General features: G+C 48.3%; 1 protein-coding gene across 2 annotated transcripts in view; it reads left to right on the plus strand.

The window, feature by feature from the left end:
* Positions 1-14,080, plus strand: part of ACSM1 (acyl-CoA synthetase medium chain family member 1) — a 38,906-nt gene that overhangs the window by 22,476 nt on the left and 2,350 nt on the right. For both annotated transcript variants that reach the window (XM_051847828.3, XM_051847829.3), the window contains exons 8-12: positions 2,906-3,029; positions 4,019-4,099; positions 4,618-4,719; positions 11,970-12,097; positions 13,284-13,383. In XM_051847828.3, the coding sequence (XP_051703788.2) occupies positions 2,906-3,029; positions 4,019-4,099; positions 4,618-4,719; positions 11,970-12,097; positions 13,284-13,383 (535 nt within the window). The remainder of the gene's footprint in view (positions 1-2,905; positions 3,030-4,018; positions 4,100-4,617; positions 4,720-11,969; positions 12,098-13,283; positions 13,384-14,080) is intronic.

The raw sequence follows: 14,080 nt of genomic DNA on the forward strand, positions 1-14,080 counted from the left end.
TTCACTCCCTTACTTTCCCTCCTGAGGAAATAGCCCTGAACAAATCATTGCATTTCACATACCCTAGAATTCATGTATGGAACTAAATTACATATTTTCCTCAATTTCTGCTGAAGTTATATCCTGCTAAACCCATCCAGTTGTAAATATCCTAAGCCAAGAATGCATCCCATGCTCCCAACCTACTGACATCACAGCCTAGACACCTCCCTCACACATGTTCAGAACACTTAGCCTACTGTTAGGCAAAGTCATCCAACACAAAGCCTATTTTATAATCAAATGTTGAATATGTCAGGTAATTTCTTGAACATCTGTACCCAAAAAACACTGCCAGCACAGCATGTTGTAAGAGTATCAGTTGCTGGTTGCATGAAGGGAGAGAGACCTGGTGCTGCGGGTGCTGTCCAGCTCTGAAGAAAGTACCACACCATGCATTGATAGCCTGAGAAAAGATCAACATGCAAAAGTCATAGTACAGTGTCTACTACATGTATATCTCCTATGCCATCATAAAGTCTAAAAATTACAAGCCCCACTTTAAGTTGGAGACCCCCTGTATCTTGTGATATTGGCCTTTTTTTCTTCCAACATGATGTTCTGAAGATGCACCCATGCTATTGCTTATTATTGCAGTTTGTTTATTTTCTATTTTCTTTTTAAAAAATTATTTATTTGAAAGCATTACAGAGAGAAGGAGAGGCACAGAGAGAGAGAGAGAGAGAGAGGTCTTCCATCTGCTGGTTCACTCCCCAATTGTCTGCAACGGCCGGAGCTGTGCCAATCTAAAGCCAGGAGCTTCCTCTGGGTCTCCCATGTGGGTGCATGGGCCCAAGGTCTGCTGCTGCTCTCCCAGGCCATAGCAGAGAGCTGGATGGGAAGTAGAGCAACTGAGACTTGAACCAGCGCCCCTGTGGGATACTGGCACCTCAGGCAGTGGCTTTTCCCTCTACACCACAGCACCAGCCCTGCAGTTCATTTATTTTCATGCTATGTAATATTTATTTCTGTGAAAATACTTCAATTTTTTATCCTTCCTGCTCTTCGTGGAAATTTTAGTAGTTTTCACTTTGGGGCTTTTGATGATCAATATTGAGTTGAACACTGGTGTACATAACATGTATTTCTACACAGTGTTTTTAGGGAGAGAAATTATGAGGAGACACTGCCACTGCACCATTTTCTAAAGTATTAAACTAATTTATACTCCCATTGCCAGGGTAGAACTGCCATTGTTTCATGTCCTTGCCAACAATTTGTTACTGTCAGAGTAACTAACTTTTGCCAATCTGATGGATGTATAGTGCTGCCTACTGCACTTTTTATTTTTACATTTCCCTGTGTTTGAGGGTTAATTTTTAGCTAATCTGAAATCTAATCTTTGGACCTCATGAGCACTGATGTATCTTTTAGAGACCTCTGAAATTGAATTGGCTACCTCAGAAATCAGAGCTAGCAACTGTAGATCTAAGAGTTAAAATAGCAAAGAGGCTTAGTGACCACGCTTGCAAAGCCATCCGAATCACAGCTGAGAGTCTCTGCCTGCAACCTCAGTCTGGCAGGATCCTGTTTCCCTGTGTGTTTCAAAGCTCGTGTTACAGTTCCCTTCTGCAATGTTCCCTGGTGGTGATGGCCTTGGTCCAAACCCAGTAAAAATCTCACCAGGGCATAACTAATGGCTCCTCTTGCCACTCTGCCCACTTCCCATGCCTTGCATAAAGCTGCAGAAGAATGAGGAAGACATCTCATGGGACTTGCCCTCCTGTCCATCACTCTTAGCTCTGTGTGTGCCAGGAGAAGGAGATGGTGCTACTCCCCTCACCGTCCAGAGCTCGCTGCACTTAGCCTGGTGACAGCTGTACTCAGCCGGCTCTCAGACCTCAATCCCTTCCCCTATTTTCTTTGAGGAATCCAATCATTATTTGGGGAAGCATGATGGGGAAAACAGAGGAGTGGCTTTATTTTACACAGTGTACCTAGCAACCAACCACTAATGGTCACAACAGATTTTTCTGTCCTCTGAAATCCAAGCTCTTGGGAATGCTTCCCATAACCCTTACTCTTCTCCTACACTCAGCCCAATCTGCCCTGACATCCTGAGCAATTTATTTCTAACCCCTAATTTTCAGCCTCCACTCAGAAACACAAAAGCCCTTCAGTTAACCTAGCACAGTCCCTGCTAAAGCCTGGGTAGTTCTACTGTCACCCTAGCATTGCCCCTTGGGGTCTTGTCCCTTACCCCTTGTGCTTTATAAAAATATCTCTCTTGGCTAGTGCCGCAGCTCACTAGGCTAATCCTCCACCTGCGGTGCCAGTACCCTGGGTTCTAGTCCCGATCCGGGCACTGGATTCTGTCCCAGTTGCTCCTCTTCCAGTCCAGCTCTCTGCTGTGGCCCGGGAGGGAAGTGGAGGATGGCCCAAGTCCTTGGGCTCTGCACCCACATGGGAGACCAGGAGGAAGCACCTGGCTCCTGGCTACGGATCAGTGCAGCGCGCCGGCTGCAGTGGCCATTTGGGGGGTAAACCAACGGAAAGAATACCTTTTTCTCTGTTTCTCACTGTCTAACTCTGCCTGTCAAAAAAAAATTTTTTTTAAATCTCTCTTAGCCACAGACAAGGCTTTCCTAAGATGAGTTCTGACAAACACATTTTTTTCCTCTTGTTACACTGGCATCTAAGTTTACTCCAAATTTCCCTGATTTAACCCAATAGTCTCACCCATCCTCTACCAGAAGAGTTAACAGGACCAGACAGGAAGTGAGTCACATCCACTTGGCTTGACCATCAGTGAAATGACCAATAAGAGAAAGGAAGCAGAAGGATGAATGTCCCAGACACAAGGCTATGAATTCTTGACTCCCTGGGCCCGGCACAGCGACCACCTGACACTTTCTCTTCCCCTAAGCCTCAGGTTCCCCACCCTACAGCACTGCTCCACTGGCGGGGAGGCCCTGCTGCCTGAGGAGCAGGAGAAGTGGAAGAAACAGACAGGCCTCCTGCTGCACGAGATCTACGGACAGTCGGAAGTGGTGAGTGAGCAGCACCTCCGGGCCGGGAGGGTTTACTCTACCACCGAGCACAGCACGGTGCGAGTCACGCCACACCTGGGTGCCGAAGCCCCACTGTGTGCACAGCATGGCTCGGAGTCCATGGCTGGCTCCAGAGTCCTAGGCCAAGCAGTCCCAATTCGATTTCCAGCTCATGAACTCATCCAGAGACCAAAGTGCTAAAGACTCTTGGGCAAAAACTTAAATAGGAGTCTAAGGACATTGGACATCTTATGGGGAAAACAATCAAACTAGAGAATCTTCTAAATGACTTTTCATGAGGCCTGAGAAGTAGCAATTGGTGGTCATTCATTGGACATTTGGTGTGTACCTCACACTGTGCAAACAGTTTTCTGTGCCCTTTAAGCACTCTGGGAGTTAAGTGTCATGGTTATCCCCTTTGGAGGAAGGTGACAGTCCAGAATTCAATGACACAGTGTCTAGTGGAGATTCAAAGCCTGGTCTGACTGTAAAACACTCAGCTGTAGAAAGCAGTGTGCTTGAGGGAAATCAAGTTCATCAGGAAGACAAACAAAGGTGGGGCAGTGTTAGCAGAGCAATCGCAACACAGCCATGGAAGGAGTCCGAACAAGATTCCTGTCACTATCAATAGCTTCAAGGAAACATTTGATAAATGGACTTATGACCTTCCCTGGCCACCTGACACATACCTGGCACACAGTGGGCACTCTGTGCCTCACATTGCACACCCATGGGTGTGGGCTTGCCCCTTGGTTATGTCTGTGCCTTACCCCACTGGACTCTGTAGAGCCTACTCTTGGTACAGACTCAGCCCCTGGAGGGTGCAGTCAGCATGTGCCAATGGACTTGAGCCAGGCCTTCAGCTTCCTCACCAGGACCTCTTGCCTAGCACCAGTGACATTGAGAGTGGGAGCAGCTATGCATGATTCTTGCTGCTCTGGGATCATTCTGAACCTTTGGCCAACACCGGTCCTTTCTTTTCTGAGCAGGGAATGAGCTGTGGTGTCCCCCGAGGAACGAAAATCAAGCCGGGTTCCATGGGGAAGGCCATCTCTCCCTTTGACGTCCAGGTCTGGTCCTAAAGGCACTGAAAGGGAACAGTTTGGGCTTAGCTGGGGTTGGACGACTGGGTGACACCATGTGGCAGCACCAGCCGGCTTCCCTGCCCCATTCATCCTTTTACCTCTCGTCCTGTTTTCCCACTGATTTCCTATGGATTTATTTTTTCCAATGAAACCTTCTGGCTTTCCTTGGGATCTGCATTATCATGGGTACTAACACAGCTCACCCTGACAGCCAGAGGCATCACACCCAGTAGATGAAACAGAAAACCTGGGGGTGGCACTGGCTGCCCTTTCTACCATCTGGTGCTTCTAGATTTTCTTCACCAGCATTTTCTATCCCGAAGACTCCTTGTTGATATCTACAGTCCCGTGACTTGGGAATCACATTGGCTGATTTCAAGGAGACATGGTTCCTCCATCATTACCCCATCTAGCTCCCCTAGTATCCTATGAATGAGCCAGACCATGTGTGGGTTGGGTAGAAGAGGTGAAGTAAAGTGGTATTCGTTGGTTTCTTGCTCCAGATCATTGACAGCAAGGGCAATGTCCTGCCGCCCAACACTGAGGGGAGCATTGGCATCAGGATAAAGCCCACAAGGCCCACTGGTCTCTTCATGTGCTATGAGGTAAGGGCACCTGGCCCCATCCTGGCCCCAAGAGTCCCTGCATGGAGTTCTGTTTCCTGACCTTTTGTCAAATTGCCCTCTGTTGCCACCAACTCAGTGAAAACTGTTTTCATTAAACTGGAAGCTCAAATGTGTTGCCACACCTTTTCCTGACCCTGAGCATCTGGGACTTAGGAGGCTGATGGACGGAGTAGAGCAAAGACTGGCTTCAGAGTCCCCAGGCTGGGGTTCTAGCATCTTCTATAGGCCTTGGTGTGGCTCAGATAATACTCTTCCACTTACCACAACAGAGTGTGAACAAATCATTTGTCCTGCTCATTGGTTGCTTTAGAGCATGTTTGATTTTTCACATATTTGAGAATCTTCTAGTTTTCTTTTGGTTATTGATTTCCAGTTGGACTTCATGTGATTGGATAAGATACTTTGTATGATTTCAGTCTTTTAAAAATTGTGAATATTTTTCTTGTGGCCTGATACATGATCCACCCTGAAGAATATTCCGTAGGCACTTGAAAGACGTGTATTCTGCTGGTGCTGGGTGGCATATTCTTTGCGTGTCAGCTAAGTTTGTGGTGCAGTTCAGGTCCTCTGTTTCCTTGCTGATCTTGTGCCTGGACTTCCCTTATTGAAGGTGGCATATTGAAGCATCCAACTACTATTGGATAACTCTCTGCCTCTCTCTCTTGTGTATTTCTCCCTTTGGTTCAATCAGATTTGCTTCATGTATTTGAGGGCTCTGATGTTTCTTGCATATATATGTATATAACTGTTTTAACTTTTGGTCAGTTGGCCCTTTTATTAAAATATATAATGTCCTTTTTGTCTCTCACAATTTGGCTTAAACTTGAAGTCTGTTTTGTCTGATATTATTGTAACCACCCCCGCTCTCTCTCTGCTATTCTCAGGGAATATGTTTTTTCATCCTTTCACTTTCAACTAATTTGTGTCTTCAAATCAAATGATTTTCTTTTTTTTTTTTTTTTTTTTTTTTTTTTTTTTTTTTTTTTTTACAGGCAGAGTGGACAGTGAGAGAGAGAGACAGAGAGAAAGGTCTTCCTTTCGCCGTTGGTTCACCCTCCAATGGCCGCCGCGGCTGGCGCGCTGCGGCCGGCGCACCGCGCTGATCCGATGGCAGGAGCCAGGAGCCAGGTGCTTTTCCTGGTCTCCCATGGGGTGCAGGGCCCAAGCACTTGGGCCATCCTCCACTGCACTCCCTGGCCACAGCAGAGGGCTGGCCTGGAAGAGGGGCAACCGGGACAGAATCCGGCGCCCCGACCGGGACTAGAACCCGGTGTGCCGGCGCCGCTAGGCGGAGGATTAGCCTAGTGAGCCGCGGCGCCGGCCCCAAATGATTTTCTTATAGGAACAGCATATATTTTTCCATGTGTTGTTATCCATTTAGCCAATGGATAACAGTCCACTGGATTGGAGAACTGAACTCAGTTACATTTTCTGTATTCACTGATAAGGAATGACTTATTATGCCATTTTGCTACTTGTCTTCTGTATGTCTTCAGCTTTTTTTTTTCCCTATTCCCCTTGTTACTGACTTATTTTGTGCTGCTAATTTTTGTAATGACACATTTTGTCCCCCTCTGAATTTCATTCTTTATATTCTTTTTTTTTTAATATTTATTTATTTTGTTTGAAAGGCAGAGTTAGAGAGAGATGGGTAGGGAGGGAGAGGCAGAAACAGAGAAATCTTCCATCTGCTGGTTCACTCCCTAAATGGCCTCAATTGGCAAAGATGGGCCAATCCAAGGCCAAGAGCCAGGAGCTTTCTCCTGGTCTCCCACAAGGGTGCCGGGTCCCAAGCACTTGGGCCAACTTCTGCTTCCTTCCCAGAAACATCAGCAGAGAGCTGGATCAGAAGTGGAACAGCCAGGACTCAAAACGGTGCGCATATGGGATGCAGGCAGCAGATGGATGCTTTACCTGCTATGCCACACTGCTGGCCCCTATTTTTTAATATATTCTACAGATATTTTCTTCATGGTTACCATGTGAAATACATATAATATTCTAAAAGCAAATTTGAATTGACACCTACTTCAGTTGCATACAGGAACTATACACCTGTACAGTTCTGTCTCCCCTTTATGTATTAGATATCACAAATTAATCTTTATTATTATGTACCCAATAACATAGCCATTTTTCTTTTAAACTTTTAGAAAATAAAAATCAGTTTTATAAATGAAAATCGCAATTATACAGGTTTTTGTATTTTCCTTTGCATTTATTGTTTCCGGGGATCTTCAGATCTTCCTGTATCTGAGTTAATGTCTAGTATCCTTTCATTTAACCTGAAGGAGTCTTTTTACTTTTTTTTTTTTTTTTTTTTTTTTTTTGTAGGGCAAGTCTAGCGGTGATGAACTCCACCAGCTTTTGTTTATCTATGAATAAATTCTCTGCCTCTCTCCCTCTCTGTTTACCCTCCTGTAGCTCCACTGATGCATACTGGGTCTGCCCCTTGATGTGCAGCAAGGGCCTGCGGCTCTCTTCACTTAGCTCCATTCTTTTACTCTGCAAACTTGATTATTTCATTTGCTCTACTTCCATTTCCCTGGTTCTTTCTTTCAATATGCTCTTGTGATTCTGTTGTTCTTTGCAGCTCCACAGCTTCTTTTGGCTCTTTTTCTTTAAGATGTTTTTATTTGGCCGGCGCCACGGCTCAATAGGCTAATCCTCCGCCTTGCGGCACCCACACACTGGGTTCTAGTCCCGGTCAGGGCGCCAGATTCTGTGGCCCAGGAGTGCAGTGGAGGATGGCCCAAGTGCTTGGGCTCTGCACTCACATGGGAGACCAGGAGAAGCACCTGGCTCCTGGCTTCGGATCAGCGCAGTGCGCCAGCCACAGCGCGCCGGCCGCGGCGGCCATTGGAGAGTGAAGCAATGGAAAAGGAAGACCTTTCTCTCTGTCTCTCTCTCTCACTGTCCACTCTGCCTGTCCAAAAAAAAAAAAAAAAAAAAAAAAAAAAAAAAAAGATGTATTTATTTGAAAAGCAGGGTGGGCAAGAGAGAGAGGGTGAGTTTTGTATTTTGTATCCACTGGTTCACTCCCCCAAATGCCTGCAACAGCCAGGGCTAAGTCAGATTGAAGCCAGGAGCCAGGAACTCCATCTGGATCTCGTGTGTGTGGCAGAACCCAACTAATTGGGCCACCATCTGCTGCCTCCTGGGTGCATTAGCAGGAAGCTGGATCAGACACAGAGTATCCAGGACTCAAACCAGGCGCTCAGATATGGGATGTGGATATCCCAAGTGATGACTTCACCCACACCCTCTATTTGACTCTTTTAAACATGATTTCTCTCTCTGTTGATATCCATGTATCATTTTCCTGATTTCATTCAATTCTTTGAACATTTTTCCCTGCTGGCTTGTTGAGCGTGTTTAGCTCTTTTGTCTTCAGTTGTTTCTCTAGTAATTCCATTGTCGGGAATTCCTCAGGGACAGTTCCTGTCAATTAACTTTGCTCTTGGTGGTGGGCCAGGAGTCCCTGTTTCTTTTTTTTTAGATTTATTTATTTGAAAGACATATTTACAGAGAGAGGTAGAGACAGTGAGAGATCTTCCATCTGCTAGTTGACTCCCCAAAAGGCTGCAACAGCAAGAGCTGAGCTGAGCCGAATCCAGAAGCCAGGAGCTTCTTTTAGGTCTCCCAAGTGGATGCAGAGGCCCAGGGACTTGGACTGTCTTCCGCGACAGGGAGCTAGATCGGAAGTGGAACAGCCAGGACTTGACCTGTGCCCATATGGGATGCCAGCACTGCAGGTCAGGGCTTTAATCCACTGCACCACAGCGCAGACCCCCCTCCCTGTTTCTATGTATGCCTGTGAAGTTGTTGTAATGGAGGCAGCTCTAAGCATCAGTGCCTCCTCCCTCCCTACAGGAAGCCTTTTTGTTATTGTTTGAGGCTAAAATGGCTTGTTTTGCAACCCTCCCAAACTCTTTTTGCAAAGACTATTGTTCATCAGGCGTGCTCACTAACACGTGAGCATGTTAGAGCGTGTTTGGACAGAGATTTCCTTGAATGACAGGAGTTGAAGCGAAGAACACCCACCTTTCCCAGTCTTTGCAGACTGGCTCTGGGCTGGGCCCTCCTTCAGCAGTTAGATGGACTTGCTCTGAGTCCAGCATCAGCTGGAGTGGCAGCTCGGGTCCTCGGGATCTCTCTGAGTGCACATCTTGCTGCGGTGTGTGTAGGGTTCTCTAAGCTCCCCCCATACCTAGCTGTTTTTCCAAGAGTCTCACCCCAGCTTCTCCAGCAGGCACCACAGTCCACTGCATGTCTCACCAGTCGTCTCTTGCCCCAGGTGCCTATAGTTTTGTGATCTGTTCTGCAAATGTTAGGAGTATCGCCCGCTGCTTTTCCTGCTGTGTTCTGAGTTATATGAAAGGAACACCTGCATGCATCCTTCTGGTATCACCTAGACAGGTCAGAACAAATGCGCACCAGGATTTTCAGATAAGATTCACTCTGTGCCCTCCGACTGGGGGAGGGGAGGAGTCTGGGAACTGGGCTGCCTCCTGCTCTAGACCAAGAGCGCTGTGCAGGAGGAAGGGTGGAGAAAGGCCACAGGCTTTCCCCGCCACCACCATCGTGAAGATGGCTTTCTCTTGGCTGGGCACTTGCTCAGTTGCTGTAAACCTTTGGCTGTTTCCCAGAGTAACAGAAAAAACCAGTTTAAACAATGGCTAATTGTGTGTTTTGTCGTGTCTTGGGCTTGATAGTTCTGTGGAAGAGCAGGAGCTCCAAGCTCCCTGGTTGACCTTTTCCTGCCATGAATTCCCGATTGTATGTTTAAAAGTAGCCAACGCTAAGCACTCACTTGAGTGTCTTTGTGAGCTTTGTCACCCTCCATGGGATAGAGGAGGAAGCCTCTCACCTCTGTGTGTTGGATGAGGTAGCTTTCCCCGCTTCCTGTCAGGATACACAGGGCCCATTCTCAGGGTCAAGCCCCAAGCCCTTATCTCAGACAGCTGACTTCAAGAAAATCCATTCCCTTGGAGGAAGGCCTGCCCATCAGTGTCAGTGCGACTGTAGCTGTGGCATAGCACGCAGAGCTGGACTGCAGTTCAAATGGCACCGGAGTTGTGGTGGGCCTAACGGTACCCTTTGGTGCACCGTGTCCACACTGTCTCCTGCTAGATCCTCGCACCATCTGTGTTATCACTTGTTTTCTGTTTATCTTTTTTAAAAAGATTTATTTTTATTTATTTATTTGAAAGACAGAGTTATAAAGAGGCAGATGCAGAGAGAAAGAGAGGTTTTCCATCCGCTGGTTCACTCCCCAGATGACCGCAACAGCCAGAGCTGCACCAATCCAAAGCCGGGAGCCGGAAACTTCTAGGTCTCCCACGTGGATGCAGGGGCCCAAGTACTTGGGCCATCTTCTACTGCTTTCCCAGGCCATAGTAGAGAGCTGGATCGGAAGTGGAGCAGCCAGGACTCGAGCTGGTGCCCATATGGGATGCCAGCACTGCAGGTGGCAGCTATACCCTCTACGCCACAGTGCTGCCCCCAATTTTGTTTAAATCAACTCATCATTGACTGTTATCACAAGAGGAAAGCAGTATCATTTGCTAAAAACTGAAGGCAAAGATAACCGTAACGGTAATTTATGAAGTGCAGTTCTCTTAAATTCTAGCCAGCTTCTAACTCCTCTTCTTGCTGAAGCACTGATCCTGAGGCTTACCTTCCCCTGAAACTCCCAGAGCTGTTAAAAACAGGTCGGCATCAAACCAAGAGTCTCCTTGCTACCATTGGAGAAACTGGAGGTGAATTCAATACAGGAGCTGATTGAACAGTCTTAGTCTTTTCCCATGGGGCACTTCCTAAAATACTTTCTTGTTCCACCTGTGGGAGCGCTTAGGCGTTGGTGAACAGGCTGTGGAGCAAAACTCAATTCAAATCCCAGCCCCTCCCTGACCTGCTGGGTGGCTTCCAGCAGTGCCTCTCTGAGCCTCAGTTTCCTGGTATGTAAAATGGGCGACAAAATATGTCAGCCTCAGGGCAGGCACTTAGCCTGGTGGTTTGGACTCCCATTAAAACACTGGTGTCTGACATCAGAGGACCTGGGTTCAATTCCAGGCTCCGGCTCCTTACTGCAGCTTCCTGCTAATACAGACCCTAGAAGACAGTGGTGATGGCTCAAGTACTTGGGCTCCTGCCATGTATATGGGGACTTGCATTGAATTCCCAGCTGCCAGCTTGGGTCTGGCCCAGCCCCTGCCATTGTAGGCATTTGAGGAGTGAGCCAGCAGATGAGAGAGTACTGTCTCCTCTCTCTCTGTGTTTTTCCCTCTGTCTCCCTCATACCTCATATGGAGGTTTGTGTGTCTGTCTCTCAAATAAGTTTGGGTTTTGTTTTAATTTTAAATGCCAGCCTCACACAAAAATATGTCCACAAATGTTCACTCATCATATCCAAAATCAGGAAACAACCCAGATGCTCTTCAGCGAGCGAGTTCTAGAACAAAACTGAGCTCCGTCCTTAACGTGGATCTTGCTCAGCATGGCAGAGGCTCAGGCTCCTGCTGAACACAGCCACCAGATGAAGCTCCAAAACGCTGTGCTGAGAAATAAACGCTTACATCCATAGCATTCTACTCATAGCGGTTCTGACAGCAGATTCAGAGCAGATGCATCACTGCCAAGGCGTTAGGAATGGAAGAAGGCAGGGAGCGGGAGTAGGAGAGAGGACCTGGGCAGCTCATGGGCTCCTGGCTTTGTCTGGCCCAGCCCTGGCTATTGCAGAAATTTGGGGAGTGAACTAGTAGATGGAAGATCTCTCTCCATCTGTCTCTGTGTCTCTCTCTGCCTTTCAAATGAAATTAAAATAAATACCAGCCCCAAAAGCTTTTATTGAGGGTCAAATGAGATAGTGTTTTGTAAACCAAACGTGTTCAGAGAATATTTACTGACCCCTATCATGTGCCCAGGCACGGTGTGAACGCCAAGCTTACAGGAGTGAACAAAACAGACAGAGTGCAGGCAATAACAGACGCTGTCTTTAGCAGAGTGCCTCTCCAAGTTGCTTTTTTAAAGTTGTCATTGAAATTGGCCTCATGGTGTCCGCTAACTGAGCTGGGGCTGCTGCACGCACTGAGTGCTTACACTGAAGGAGGCAGAGTCGGCGGCGATCACTCATCCAGGTCCCCGGTGGAGCAGAGGCGGGGTCTGGGTGCGTAGCTCCGCCTTGCCGATCCCACTGCCTGCAGCAGGGCCTCCTGTTCTCCCCGCAGAACAACCCGGAGAAGACAGCCGAGGTGGAGTGTGGGGACTTTTACAACACTGGGGACAGAGCAACCATGGATGAGGAGGGCTACATCTGGTTCCTGGGGAGGGATGATGACGTCATCAACGCCTCTGGGTAGGTGCCACCAGCCCCAGGCTGCTCGCCCTCCTCGGTGACAGAACCCTCAGCCCAGGCTGTGCTGCCCTGATCTGGTATCTGTGCATCACCCCCAAGCCTGTGTCCAGACAATTCCATCACAGCAACGTTTCAGAGGGGCTGCAGGGGGACCCATAACAAGACATCCTGCCATTTAAAGAGGGAGGCGCAGAGCAGAGACTTTCTTCCAGTCCCCGGTGGTTGGAAGACCCTATTTCATGTTTGTGTTCCTTCTCCTTCTCTTCCAGCTCCTCCTGGTAGCCTGGATCTGAGACCCTTGTCTCTGACCCCCACGTGGCTTTGAAAAAAAGACACGTGACACCACTGTAACAATTTCTCTGACACAACAATTTTGTACATATGCATGGGATGATTGGATACACGTACAGGTGATGAACTGAGCATCAGGGTAATTAGCATATCCATCATGTCATGCAGTTGTCACCCCTTCAGAGAGAGCACACTCAAACCCCTGTGCCTTGTAGCTGTTCTGGAATGTACAGCAGATTATTGTGAACCACAGTCACCCTGCAGCACACAGCACACTGGCACTGACTCCTCCTATTTGTCAGTTACTACATCATGCTGATGCCCATATGTACATCATATACTGGACATTTGCCAGGAGGGTGAATTTGGAGGTGGTGTTATCACACGCACACCTGCACACACATACACACACACATGCACCATGCACACCCAGTAACTATGAGAGATGATAGCTGTGCAGATTGGCCTGGCTGGAATAACCATTGCACGATGGATATGGATTTCAAAGCACCCCAGTGTACACCCTAAGTATCTGTAACAAAAGCCAGAGATGTAAAATTAAGCATGGAATGGGGACTAGGATGCAGAATTTCAGACGGAGCTTGATGCCTTCAAGGAATCACACGCCAGGGTGTGGGGAGCTGCTTGGGCCGAGGACACAGAGCCCCTGGAGACCAAGCGTTCCTCTCCCCCTCCCCAGGGCAGTGAATGCAGAAGCCCTGGGGAGACTCCCAAGCACTGCAGCTGCCAGCCCCAGGTAGCCAGGTGTTCCACATGGGCCTGTGACACGGGCTCCCTATGACCTGTGTGCTCTATGCCCCACGGGAGACGGGAGTCTCCCCGGTCAGAGACTTGCCCTGGCATCTGCCCCCAAGAACAATAATGGGTCCTGCAGGTACCGCATTGGGCCGACAGAGGTGGAGAATGCCCTGGCGGAGCACCCAGCCGTGAAGGAGTCAGCCGTAGTGAGCAGCCCGGACACATCTCGAGGGGAGGTAAGGAGCACAAGGAAGGTGTCGGGCGTGCGTGGGGCCACAGGGGAAGGTAGGCCCAGGGGAAGCCTGAGCTGTTCTCTCCTGCGCTTTGGTGGAAGCGAAAACCTCGCATTTGCACGATGTGGTCACCAGGGGGCGCTGTGGCCCCACTCTGAAAAGGACACCCACCGTGTCTGCTGGATCCCTAGCTGTGTGCCAGCCCATTCAGCCCTCCCAACGGCCCTAGGGGTCCAGGACCGTGGTCATATCTTTGTAGGTAAGGACACAGAGACATAAAGGAGTTAGTTAACTTGCCCACATCACACAGCTATTATAAACCATTATAAACCATGACTGTACCCTGTGCAGCCTGGCTCCCAAGATTCAACAGGTGGTGGTGGAGCAGCTTCCCTGCGCTGGGCCCTGAGCAGTCACATGGGGGGTATGGATACCAAGGTAAACATAGTAAGTTACTGACAAGTGTTGAAGGCCTACTGAGTGCCAGCCAGAGCTGCAGGCATACTGGTGAGAAACATGATGATGATAGGGGAAATATTAAATAGAATCACCCAGGAGTTTATGGCTCATCTCAGGGACTCTGTACAGAAGCCCCTATGAGGAATGAAGCTTTTTTGTCCCCATTTACCAGGAAAAGAAATCGATGAGGAGCAGTCCGGTAGTTTTCCGAGGTGTGCCGTGGAAATCGGCAGCCCTGGGA

This window comes from Oryctolagus cuniculus, chromosome 19 (genome assembly GCF_051225735.1).
Source record: "Oryctolagus cuniculus isolate XC-2025 breed Fujian yellow rabbit chromosome 19, ASM5122573v1, whole genome shotgun sequence".
Lineage (NCBI taxonomy): Eukaryota > Metazoa > Chordata > Mammalia > Lagomorpha > Leporidae > Oryctolagus > Oryctolagus cuniculus.